Source organism: Vicia villosa, unplaced genomic scaffold, assembly GCF_029867415.1.
Source record: "Vicia villosa cultivar HV-30 ecotype Madison, WI unplaced genomic scaffold, Vvil1.0 ctg.002304F_1_1, whole genome shotgun sequence".
Taxonomy (NCBI): Eukaryota; Viridiplantae; Streptophyta; class Magnoliopsida; order Fabales; family Fabaceae; genus Vicia; species Vicia villosa.
Window position 1 is genome coordinate 355,579 of NW_026705889.1, and position 13,238 is coordinate 368,816.

General features: G+C 30.4%; 2 protein-coding genes across 2 annotated transcripts; both read right to left on the minus strand.

The window, feature by feature from the left end:
- Positions 1–2,875: 2,875 nt before the first annotated feature.
- Positions 2,876–4,782, minus strand: LOC131638395 (uncharacterized). The gene is made up of 6 exons (XM_058908953.1): positions 4,571–4,782; positions 4,150–4,314; positions 3,509–3,613; positions 3,356–3,428; positions 3,139–3,234; positions 2,876–3,053 (listed from the first exon to the last, which is right to left on the minus strand). Exons 1-6 carry the CDS (start codon positions 4,627–4,629, stop codon positions 2,967–2,969), a joined length of 585 nt encoding a protein of 194 aa, XP_058764936.1. The 5' UTR covers positions 4,630–4,782; the 3' UTR covers positions 2,876–2,966.
- Positions 4,783–5,021: 239 nt separating this feature from the next.
- Positions 5,022–12,990, minus strand: LOC131638393 (uncharacterized). The gene is made up of 7 exons (XM_058908951.1): positions 12,582–12,990; positions 12,287–12,503; positions 11,866–12,030; positions 11,225–11,329; positions 11,072–11,144; positions 5,458–5,512; positions 5,022–5,272 (listed from the first exon to the last, which is right to left on the minus strand). Exons 2-7 carry the CDS (start codon positions 12,343–12,345, stop codon positions 5,022–5,024), a joined length of 708 nt encoding a protein of 235 aa, XP_058764934.1. The 5' UTR covers positions 12,346–12,503; positions 12,582–12,990.
- Between the last annotated feature and the right edge of the window lie 248 nt (positions 12,991–13,238).

Consider the following 13,238-nt stretch of genomic DNA (forward strand, 5'->3'; position numbering starts at 1 on the left):
ATTATACTTGGTTACATTGTAATTTTGGAAGATTTTCGTGTGCTATATTACATAAAAGTCACGAAGTTTGTAAAACATACAAATTTAATATTTTGGAAAATTTTCGTGTGCTATACTACAGAAAAGTCACTAAATCCGTTAAATTTGGTTACATTGGTATTTTGGATGATTTTCGTGTGCTATAGTACATAAAAGTCACGAAGTTTGTTAAAATTGTAAAATTTGGTCTTTTGGAAGATTTTTGTTTGCTATATTACAAAAAAGTTACGAAGCTCGTTAAACTTGCAAATGTTAATATTTTGGAAGATTTTTGTGTGCTATACTACAGAAAAGTCACGAAGTTCGTTAAACTTGGTTACATTGGTAGTTTGGATGATTTTCGAGTGATATACTACATAAAAGTCTAGAAGTTCGTTAAACTTGCAAATTTTAATATTTTGGAAGATTTTTGTGAGCGATACTACATTAAAGTCACGAAGTTCGTTAAACTTGGGTACATTGTAATTTTGGAAGATTTTTGTGTGCTATATTACATTGTAATTTGGTATTTTTGAAGATTTTCGTGTGCTTTACTACATAAAAGTCACAAAGTTCGTTACACATGGTTATATTGATATTTTGGATGATTTTCGTTTACTATACTACATAAAAGTCACGAAGTTCGTTAATAATGCAAATTTTAATATTTTTGAAGATTTTTGTGTGCTATACTACATAAAAGTCACGAAGTTCGTTAAACTTGTTACGTTGGTATCTTGTAAGATTTTCGTGTGCCATAATACATAAAAGTCACGAAGATCGTTCAACTTGCAAATTTAAATATTCTGGAAGATTTTCGTGTGCTATACTACATAAAAGCCGCGAAGCTCGTTAAACTAGCATACACTGTTATATTGGAAGAATTTTGTATGCTATACTTCATAAAATTCACGAAGTTTGTTAAACTTGCAAAATTTGGTCTTTGGGAAGATTTCCGTGTGCTATACTACATAAAAGTCACGAAGTTTGTTAAACTTGCAACTTTTAATATTTTCGAAGATTCTCGTGTGCTAAACTATAGAAAAGTCACGAAGTTCGTTAAACTTGTTTACATTGGTATTTTGGATGATTTTCGTGTGTTATACTACATAAAAGTCACGAAGTTTGTTAAACTTGCAAAATTTGGTATTTTGCAAGATTTTCGTGTATTCAACTACATAAAAGTCACGAAGCTCGTTAAACTTGCAAATGTTAATATTTTGGAAGATTTTTCGTGTGCTATACTACAGAAAAGTCACGAAGTTCGTTAAACTTGGTTACATTGGTAGTTTGGATGATTTTCGAGTGATATACTACATAATAGTTACGAAGTTCGTTAAATTGAAAATATTAATATTTTGGAGGATTTTTGTGAGCTATACTACATAAAAGTCACGAAGTTCGTTAAACTTGGTTACATTGTAATATTGGAAGATTTTCGTGTGCTATATTACATAAAAGTAACGAAGTTTGTTAAACTTGCAAAATTTGGTCATTTGGAAGATTTTCGTGTGTTATACTACATAAAAGTCCCGAAGTTTGTAAAACTTACAAATTTTAATATTTTGGAAAAATTTCGTGTGCTATACTACAGAAAGTCACTAAATCCGTTAAATTTGGTTACATTGGTATTTTGGATGATTTTCGTGTGCTATATTACATAAAAGTCACGAAGTTTGTTAAAATTGTAAAATTTGGTCTTCTGGAAGATTTTTGTTTGCTATATTACAGAAAAGTTACGAAGCTCGTTAAACTTGCAAATATTAATATTTTGGAAGATTTTCGTGTGCTATACTACAGAAAAGTCACGAAGTTCGTTAAACTTGGTTACATTGGTAGTTTGGATGATTTTCGAGTGATATACTACATAAAAGTCTAGAAGTTCGTTAAACTTGCAAATTTTAATATTTTGGAAGATTTTTGTGAGCGATAGTACATAAAAGTCACGACGTTCGTTAAACTTGGTTACATTGTAATTTTGGATGATTTTCGTGTGCTATATTACATAAAATTCAGGAAGTTTCTTAAACTTGCAAAATTTGGTATTTTTGAAAATTTTCGTGTGCTTTACTACATAAAAGTCACAAAGTTCGTTACACATGGTTATATTGATATTTTGGATGATTTTCGTTTACTATACTACATAAAAGTCACGAAGGTCGTTAAACTTGCAAATTTTAATATTTTTGAAGATTTTTGTGTGCTATACTACATAAAAGTCACGAAGTTCGTTAAACTTGTTACGTTGGTATCTTGTAAGCACTAGTACAAAAAACCCTTTTTAAATCGGTTAAAAACAATTTTTTAAATCGGTTGGTTGTCTGATTTAATAACGGCCGATTTAGAAAGTTTTTACTTTTTAAATCAGGTATGATCCGATTTAAAATATTTTATTAAATCGGTTAGTCTGATTTAAAAGTATTTGTTTAAATCGGTTTGACCCATTTAAAAAAGGTTAAAAAAGTAATAAAGCTTTTTAAATCTATCTTCTCCGATTTAAAATCTCGAATTTAAATCGGTTCATCTGATTTAATATTGTTATTTTAAATTTGTTCATTTGATTTAAAAGTACAATGTCAATTTTTTCCTATTGTCATTTTTATTTCTTCCACAATATAAATACTTATCAAATTATAAACAATACAAAAATCACAATCAAACACTGATCAAATATTCCATACACAACCATTAATACAAAATAACATAGAACAAGGTTTTAAATAAATTCGATCAATTATAAAATATTCATGAAACCATGTCACACAGAGTACCATTAAACTTAACACCTCTTGTCAAAGTCAAACTAGTACCATTAAACTAAACACCTCTAGTCAAAATAAAATTATAGTACTACCAAAACAATAACTTGTCTAAGAAATTCTAAACAAACTATGATGCCTACAACATAAGTTCAAAAATAAACAGCATCGACACGTGATCAAATTACTTCAAATGAATTCTAGAATAAATTTTGCACAACGTTCTTGAACATTTGTAACGTCATCCTCAGAAAATGGTGTTGAGTCTCCAAATATCTGGATAAATTTTAAATAATATTAGAACATTGTATTAACATTAAAGAAGACAATTAACACACAATTGATTTCTTTTGCTAAATACCTGATTCCATGAATTAACAATTCCAGCTGATACAATGTTGAACATATGTATCATAACATAGTAAACACACTCATAATTGAAAGATTGTCTTTGACACTATAATTACCATAAGTTACAATAAGTAAATAGTATATATATATATATATATATATATATATATATATATACAAAAATTATTAGTAAAAACTTTAAGTTATTTATGAAATTTTTAACTTACTTTGAGAGTAATGTTCCATGTTGGCTTTCTTTGTTTTCTCGAGCCTTTCAACCTATTATATCCATCTATGGCTCTACAAAAATGAAGTATATTCATTAAATTTTTCTTCTAAGACATCATAAATTACATGTAAGGTAAATAAATTATACTTACAAATCAACCGTAAGAACGATGTTTTTATCTGGCTTCAACCCCATCGAACATAGGAAGACTACATTTTGCTTTTTTGGCTCAATAATGAGCAATTGCCAATGATGACTGCATTTCATGAGAAACAAAAATTAAATATGTCAACTTCAATTTTTTATAATATGTGTTTCTTAGAGTTATGATTTTTTAGAACCCCAATTATGTTAATAATTATGATGAACCAAATAAAACCCATGTGTTGTGAAATATAAAGATCAAACATTAAGGACTTTCCATTCAAGTTGAGGGACCTATAACAAAAAATCAAACATGCACTTAGTCTATAATTTCTTATCCAAAAGATACATGTTCTTATGTTCCATATAATTAAAATGAAAAAAACTTGTACCTAATGAAAAGAAGATTAAGACCGTAACAGAAATAAGCCATAACAACAAGGATGAAAATCTAAGATAACTCTACCCGAGTTTTTGACAATTTTGATTAAACTATCTACCCTATACCTTAAGCAAAGAACATGACCATAATATATGGTTGAAATCTAACTAAGATACAACAACATATATTTAAACATCTTACTTTTTATTCAATCAAGAAATACGAATCTAACACTTAAAAATTATATGAAGATCAGATACACTTACTTGTTGATGTATGGTACAAAAAAGCAGTCTTTGTCATTCTCAAGCAGCTTTTCAATTATGTGAGACTGAGAACTAGCTCGATCGTTTTGTGTTTGAATGAAATTTGGATCAATGAAACCATACATATTACTCTTGTCCAACCGAGTACAAAGGTGTTTTATATACCTAATGTCAAGTACCAAATTTGGATCAATAATATACCAACATGGAAAAATGCACAACATAAAAGTTGCAGCCCTCTAACAAATACATAAACAACCCTCTGACCAATACACAAACAGCCCTCTGCCAATAAATATAGTCGACCAAACACAACAAAAAATATTCAACTATACGCATACCAACAACAAAACATACCTGCAATACAGACCTCAAATATATGAAAAATACAAAAATAAAAATGATGTAGAAATGTACTTACACCACCCATATACGTAGAATAGAGATGCGTAAATCTTGTGTCTTCATACACAACTCCATAATATCTTTGATTGGGACATAAAAAAATTATCCCCTTCCAACTTGAACTTCACATCATCTTTCCGTGACATTATCCTTAACACCAATTTTTCAGCACCGGTGTTTTCAGGTTCTGGCCTTTTAGATGGAAGGAGATATTTTTTATTTCCGTCAACATCCTAAACAATTCAAGATATTCGACATCATAAGATAGTAATTTTATATTAAAATAGAAAGTGGACACACATAAAAAATACCTTATTAGTTACAAGACGTAAAAGTCTTTTCGGCCATTGAATGAAAGTGTTGAGGGCCTCCCCAACCTTTGTCACCTCATCTGTGGGCACCGGGACTTGAACATTTGAATCGAGCACCTTTGTTACCGCCACCCTTGCCATATCATTATCTAACAACTAATTATGTATGGCAGGCCCTAAATTATACACATTTGCATATGCCACTATATGAAGTTTCTTATCAACATATAATTCACACTCTTCAGGGATATCCTCATCATCCTCTTGTATATATGGCATTGCTGAACAACTCCCATTCGTGCTCGCACGTATTGTGGCATTAGGAGAACAAATTGGGAAATTTGGATATTGTTGAGAGAATGCTGGCATTGACGATATGTCCCGCATCACTTGTTCTCGAATATCCTCTGCAAGCAAGGTATGCCTCAACAGAGTCCAACAAGGTATGCCTCAACAGCCTCTTGCAATGCAAGAACTACAGATGTAGGTTGGTTTGTATAAAATAAGTGCAACTTCAATAAAATTCACTTTTTTTCATTTATTTGACTTTTTTGAAACACATAAATTGGTTTTAAAATGTCTCCTTCTCTACCCTCATTGTTAAGCCCAATTAACCCCTGCCTCTCCAGCACTGTTAGTGGCAGCATCTAGCAGGTTCATTTCACACTTCAATGAAATTACTCTATATCCAAAAGGAATACCAGATTTTTGTGTAGTTTTTTCATCTAATTTTACCCTTCCTTCAAACTTGTATATTTCAAAGTTCTAGAAACCTATGATTAACACAAAAAAGAGTAATACATACATACCCACTCATACCAAAAAATAAACATTTTCATTATCTTGCTACATAGAAGTATGCTTAGCATATTAGTTTATGGAAGAGCAAGTTTAACTATTATAAAAAAAAAAGACATAATAGTATTAAGAATTTAAGAACAACCAAAACAACATATAGCAATTAGGTACAACAGTTTATGGTTTGAGCAGAGATAATCAAAAGAAAAAACAAATTAAGAACAATTTAGGGTCTAAGAAAGAAACTTACCAAGGTGAGGTTATGGAAGCTAACAAATTTGAATGTCTTCTAATTGAAAAACTCAGCTCTATTGTTGGAAGTTGTGAAATGAATATCTAAAATGAGAAATACATCAGTGAAAGAGATCCAAATCAGAAACAATATATTGTTGAGGGAGAGAAATACGTGAGCGCTTCCGATACAGTGTGAAGAAAGGATTGGTTTTGCCGCCGGTACAGTGAAAAAATGGGTTTGTTTTGCCGTCGATAGAGTAAGAAAGAATGGCTTGTTTCGCTACCGGTACAGTGAGTGGGAATGGGTTGTTTCGTTGTCGATATAGTGAGTAGGAAAGGTTTGCTTGCCGCCGGTAAGGAGGGGTTATTGTGCCGCTGATAGTGAAGAAGTAGGGTTTGTCGAAGAGAGAGAGAAGAGAAGGTTTTTTGCTGTCTATTTTTTTGATGTGAAAAAAAGTAGAGGGAATACAAATGGTTTCGCAGAAAAGAGAGGGAATGCTTTTATTTTTTAATTATAAATTCTTCTTTTTAAATCAGGTTAATCAACATAGAATATATTTATTAAAAAATACCACCCATCTATCATAACTTATCATTTTTTAAATCAAGTGGATAGCATAAGATTTAAAATGTAAGATTTAAAAAGTGTTTTTTGTACTAGTGAAGATTTTCGTGTGCCATAAAACATAAAAGTCACGAAGATCGTTCAACTTGCAAATTTAAATATTCTGGAAGACTTTCGTGTGCTATACTACATAAAAGTCGCGAAGCTCGTTAAACTAGCATGTACTGTTATATTGGAAGAATTTTGTATGCTATACTTCATAAAAGTCACGAAATTTGTTAAACTTGCAAAATTTGGTCTTTGGGAAGATTTTCGTGTGCTATACTACATAAAAGTCACGAAGTTTGTTAAACTTGCAACTTTTAATATTTTCGAAGATTCTCGTGTGCTAAACTATAGAAAAGTCACGAAGTTCGTTAAACTTGTTTACATTGGTATTTTGGATGATTTTCGTGTGTTATACTACATAAAAGTCACGAAGTTTGTTAAACTTGCAAAATTTGGAATTTTGCAAGATTTTCGTGTATTTAACTACATAAAAGTCACGAAGTTTGTTAAATTTGCAAATTTAAATATTTTGGAAGATTTTCGTGTGCTATACTACAGAAAAGTCACGAAGTTCGTTAAACTTGGTTACATTGGTAGTTTGGATGATTTTCGAGTGATATACTACATAATAGTTACGAAGTTCGTTAATTTGAAAATTTTAATATTTTGGAGGATTTTTGTGAGCTATACTACATAAAAGTCACGAAGTTCGTTAAACTTGCTTACATTGTAATTTTGGAAGATTTTCGTGAGCTATACTACATAAAAGTCACGAAGTTTGTAAAACTTACAAATTTTAATATTTTGGAAAATTTCTCGTGTGCTATACTACAGAAAAGTCACTAAATCCGTTAAATTTGGTTACATTGTTATTTTGGATGATTTTCGTGTGCTATAGTACATCAAAGTCATGAAGTTTGTTAAAATTGTAAAATTTGGTCTTTTGGAAGATTTTTGTTTGCTATATTACAGAAAAGTTACGAAGCTCGTTAAACTTGCAAATGTTAATATTTTGGAAGATTTTCGTGTGCTATACTACAGAAAAGTCACGAAGTTCGTTAAACTTGATTACATTGGTAGTTTGGATGATTTTCGAGTGATATACTACATAAAAGTCACGAAGTTCGTTAAATTGAAAATTTTAATATTTTGGAAGATTTTTGTGAGCGATACTACATAAAAGTCACGAAGTTCGTTAAACTTGGTTACATTGTAATTTTGGAAGATTTTCGTGTGCTATATTACATAAAAGTGACGAAGTTTGTTAAACTTGCAAAATTTGGTCATTTGGAAGATTTTCGTGGGCTATACTACAAAAAGTCACGAAGTTTGTAAAACTTACAAATTTTAATATTTTGGAAAATATCTCTTGTGCTATACTACAGAAAAGTCACTAAATCCGTTAAATTTGGTTACATTGTTATTTTGGATGATTTTCGTGTGCTATAGTACATCAAAGTCACGAAGTTTGTTAAAATTGTAAAATTTGGTCTTTTGGAAGATTTTTGTTTGCTATATTACATAAAAGTTACGAAGCTCGTTAAACTTGCAAATGTTAATATTTTGGAAGATTTTCGTGTGCTATACTAGAGAAAAGTCACGAAGTTCGTTAAACATGGTTACATTGGTAGTTTGGATGATTTTCGAGTGATATACTACATAAAAGTCACGAAGTTCGTTAAATTGAAAATTTTAATAATTTGGAAGATTTTTGTGAGCGATACTACATAAAAGTCACGAATTTCGTTAAACTTGGTTACATTGTAATTTTGGAAGATTTTCGTGTGCTATATTACATAAAAGTGACGAAGTTTGTTAAACTTGCAAAATTTGGTCATTTGGAAGATTTTCGTGTGCTATACTACATAAAAGTCACGAAGTTTGTAAAACTTACAAATTTTAATATTTTGGAAAATATCTCGTGTGCTATACTACAGAAAAGTCACTAAATCCGTTAAATTTGGTTACATTGGTATTTTGGATGATTTTTGCGTGCTATAGTACATAAAAGTCACGAAGTTTGTTAAAATTTTAAAATTTGGTCTTTTATAAGATTTTTGTTTGCTATATTACAGAAAAGTTACGAAGCTCGTTAAACTTGCAAATGTTAATATTTTGGAAGATTTTCGTGTGGTATACTACAGAAAAGTCACGAAGTTCGTTAAACTTGGTTACATTGGTAGTTTGGATGATTTTCGAGTGATATACTACATAAAAGTCACGAAGTTCGTTAAATTGAAAATTTTAATATTTTGGAAGATTTTTGTGAGCGATACTACATAAAAGTCACGAAGTTCGTTAAACTTGGTTACATTGTAATTTTGGAAGATTTTCGTGTGCTATATTACATAAAAGTCACGAAGTTTGTTAAACTTGCAAAATTTGGTCATTTGGAAGATTTTCTTGGGCTATACTACATAAAAGTCACGAAGTTTGTAAAACTCACAAATTTTAATATTTTGGAAAATATCTCGTGTGCTATACTACAGAAAAGTCACTAAATCCGTTAAATTTGGTTACATTGTTATTTTGGATGATTTTCGTGTGCTATAGTACATCAAAGTCACGAAGTTTGTTAAAATTGTAAAATTTGGTCTTTTGGAAGATTTTTGTTTGCTATATTACAGAAAAGTTACGAAGCTCGTTAAACTTGCAAATGTTAATATTTTGGAAGATTTTCGTGTGCTATACTAGAGAAAAGTCACGAAGTTCGTTAAACTTGGTTACATTGGTAGTTTGGATGATTTTCGAGTGATATACTACATAAAAGTCACGAAGTTCGTTAAATTGAAAATTTTAATAATTTGGAAGATTTTTGTGAGCGATACTACATAAAAGTCACGAATTTCGTTAAACTTGGTTACATTGTAATTTTGGAAGATTTTCGTGTGCTATATTACATAAAAGTGACGAAGTTTGTTAAACTTGCAAAATTTGGTCATTTGGAAGATTTTCGTGTGCTATACTACATAAAAGTCACGAAGTTTGTAAAACTTACAAATTTTAATATTTTGGAAAATATCTCGTGTGCTATACTACAGAAAAGTCACTAAATCCGTTAAATTTGGTTACATTGGTATTTTGGATGATTTTTGCGTGCTATAGTACATAAAAGTCACGAAGTTTGTTAAAATTTTAAAATTTGGTCTTTTATAAGATTTTTGTTTGCTATATTACAGAAAAGTTACGAAGCTCGTTAAACTTGCAAATGTTAATATTTTGGAAGATTTTCGTGTGGTATACTACAGAAAAGTCACGAAGTTCGTTAAACTTGGTTACATTGGTAGTTTGGATGATTTTCGAGTGATATACTACATAAAAGTCACGAAGTTCGTTAAATTGAAAATTTTAATAATTTGGAAGATTTTTGTGAGCGATACTACATAAAAGTCACGAATTTCGTTAAACTTGGTTACATTGTAATTTTGGAAGATTTTCGTGTGCTATATTACATAAAAGTGACGAAGTTTGTTAAACTTGCAAAATTTGGTCATTTGGAAGATTTTCGTGTGCTATACTACATAAAAGTCACGAAGTTTGTAAAACTTACAAATTTTAATATTTTGGAAAATATCTCGTGTGCTATACTACAGAAAAGTCACTAAATCCGTTAAATTTGGTTACATTGGTATTTTGGATGATTTTTGCGTGCTATAGTACATAAAAGTCACGAAGTTTGTTAAAATTGTAAAATTTGGTCTTTTGGAAGTTTTTTGTTTGCTATATTACAGAAAAGTTACGAAGCTCGTTAAACTTGCAAATGTTAATATTTTGGAAGATTTTCGTGTGGTATACTACAGAAAAGTCACGAAGTTCGTTAAACTTGGTTACATTGGTAGTTTGGATGATTTTCGAGTGATATACTACATAAAAGTCACGAAGTTCGTTAAATTGAAAATTTTAATAATTTGGAAGATTTTTGTGAGCGATACTACATAAAAGTCACGAATTTCGTTAAACTTGGTTACATTGTAATTTTGGAAGATTTTCGTGTGCTATATTACATAAAAGTGACGAAGTTTGTTAAACTTGCAAAATTTGGTCATTTGGAAGATTTTCGTGTGCTATACTACATAAAAGTCACGAAGTTTGTAAAACTTACAAATTTTAATATTTTGGAAAATATCTCGTGTGCTATACTACAGAAAAGTCACTAAATCCGTTAAATTTGGTTACATTGGTATTTTGGATGATTTTTGCGTGCTATAGTACATAAAAGTCACGAAGTTTGTTAAAATTTTAAAATTTGGTCTTTTATAAGATTTTTGTTTGCTATATTACAGAAAAGTTACGAAGCTCGTTAAACTTGCAAATGTTAATATTTTGGAAGATTTTCGTGTGGTATACTACAGAAAAGTCACGAAGTTCGTTAAACATATGTATCATAACATAGTAAACACACTCATAATTGAAAGATTGTCTTTGACACTATAATTACCATAAGTTACAATAAGTAAATAGTATATATATATATATATATATATATATATATATATATATATATATATATACAAAAATTATTAGTAAAAACTTTAAGTTATTTATGAAATTTTTAACTTACTTTGAGAGTAATGTTCCATGTTGGCTTTCTTTGTTTTCTCGAGCCTTTCAACCTATTATATCCATCTATGGCTCTACAAAAATGAAGTATATTCATTAAATTTTTCTTCTAAGACATCATAAATTACATGTAAGGTAAATAAATTATACTTACAAATCAACCGTAAGAACGATGTTTTTATCTGGCTTCAACCCCATCGAACATAGGAAGACTACATTTTGCTTTTTTGGCTCAATAATGAGCAATTGCCAATGATGACTGCATTTCATGAGAAACAAAAATTAAATATGTCAACTTCAATTTTTTATAATATGTGTTTCTTAGAGTTATGATTTTTTAGAACCCCAATTATGTTAATAATTATGATGAACCAAATAAAACCCATGTGTTGTGAAATATAAAGATCAAACATTAAGGACTTTCCATTCAAGTTGAGGGACCTATAACAAAAAATCAAACATGCACTTAGTCTATAATTTCTTATCCAAAAGATACATGTTCTTATGTTCCATATAATTAAAATGAAAAAAACTTGTACCTAATGAAAAGAAGATTAAGACCGTAACAGAAATAAGCCATAACAACAAGGATGAAAATCTAAGATAACTCTACCCGAGTTTTTGACAATTTTGATTAAACTATCTACCCTATACCTTAAGCAAAGAACATGACCATAATATATGGTTGAAATCTAACTAAGATACAACAACATATATTTAAACATCTTACTTTTTATTCAATCAAGAAATACGAATCTAACACTTAAAAATTATATGAAGATCAGATACACTTACTTGTTGATGTATGGTACAAAAAAGCAGTCTTTGTCATTCTCAAGCAGCTTTTCAATTATGTGAGACTGAGAACTAGCTCGATCGTTTTGTGTTTGAATGAAATTTGGATCAATGAAACCATACATATTACTCTTGTCCAACCGAGTACAAAGGTGTTTTATATACCTAATGTCAAGTACCAAATTTGGATCAATAATATACCAACATGGAAAAATGCACAACATAAAAGTTGCAGCCCTCTAACAAATACATAAACAACCCTCTGACCAATACACAAACAGCCCTCTGCCAATAAATATAGTCGACCAAACACAACAAAAAATATTCAACTATACGCATACCAACAACAAAACATACCTGCAATACAGACCTCAAATATATGAAAAATACAAAAATAAAAATGATGTAGAAATGTACTTACACCACCCATATACGTAGAATAGAGATGCGTAAATCTTGTGTCTTCATACACAACTCCATAATATCTTTGATTGGGACATAAAAAAATTATCCCCTTCCAACTTGAACTTCACATCATCTTTCCGTGACATTATCCTTAACATCAATTTTTCAGCACCGGTGTTTTCAGGTTCTGGCCTTTTAGATGGAAGGAGATATTTTTTATTTCCGTCAACATCCTAAACAATTCAAGATATTCGACATCATAAGATAGTAATTTTATATTAAAATAGAAAGTGGACACACATAAAAAATACCTTATTAGTTACAAGACGTAAAAGTCTTTTCGGCCATTGAATGAAAGTGTTGAGGGCCTCCCCAACCTTTGTCACCTCATCCGTGGGCACCGGGACTTGAACATTTGAATCGAGCACCTTTGTTACCGCCACCCTTGCCATATCATTATCTAACAACTAATTATGTATGGCAGGCCCTAAATTATACACATTTGCATATGCCACTATATGAAGTTTCTTATCAACATATAATTCACACTCTTCAGGGATATCCTCATCATCCTCTTGTATATATGGCATTGCTGAACAACTCCCATTCGTGCTCGCACGTATTGTGGCATTAGGAGAACAAATTGGGAAATTTGGATATTGTTGAGAGAATGCTGGCATTGACGATATGTCCCGCATCACTTGTTCTCGAATATCCTCTGCAAGCAAGGTATGCCTCAACAGAGTCCAACAAGGTATGCCTCAACAGCCTCTTGCAATGCAAGAACTACAGATGTAGGTTGGTTTGTATAAAATAAGTGCAACTTCAATAAAATTCACTTTTTTTCATTTATTTGACTTTTTTGAAACACATAAATTGGTTTTAAAATGTCTCCTTCTCTACCCTCATTGTTAAGCCCAATTAACCCCTGCCTCTCCAGCACTGTTAGTGGCAGCATCTAGCAGGTT

What these genes read in the sequence shown, in the direction of transcription:
- LOC131638393 (XM_058908951.1), bottom strand. Translation starts at nt 12,345, where the DNA reads ATGGAGTTGTGTATGAAGACACAAGATTTACGCATCTCTATTCTACGT. An exon ending in ATTCTACGTATATGGGTGGT is followed by an intron (nt 12,031 to 12,286) that starts GTAAGTACATTT and finishes ACTTGACATTAG; the next exon opens with GTATATAAAACACCTTTGTA. An exon ending in ATCGTTCTTACGGTTGATTT is followed by an intron (nt 11,145 to 11,224) that starts GTAAGTATAATT and finishes TCATTTTTGTAG; the next exon opens with AGCCATAGATGGATATAATA.
- LOC131638395 (XM_058908953.1), bottom strand. Translation starts at nt 4,629, where the DNA reads ATGGAGTTGTGTATGAAGACACAAGATTTACGCATCTCTATTCTACGT. An exon ending in ATCGTTCTTACGGTTGATTT is followed by an intron (nt 3,429 to 3,508) that starts GTAAGTATAATT and finishes TCATTTTTGTAG; the next exon opens with AGCCATAGATGGATATAATA. An exon ending in TTGTTAATTCATGGAATCAG is followed by an intron (nt 3,054 to 3,138) that starts GTATTTAGCAAA and finishes AAATTTATCCAG; the next exon opens with ATATTTGGAGACTCAACACC.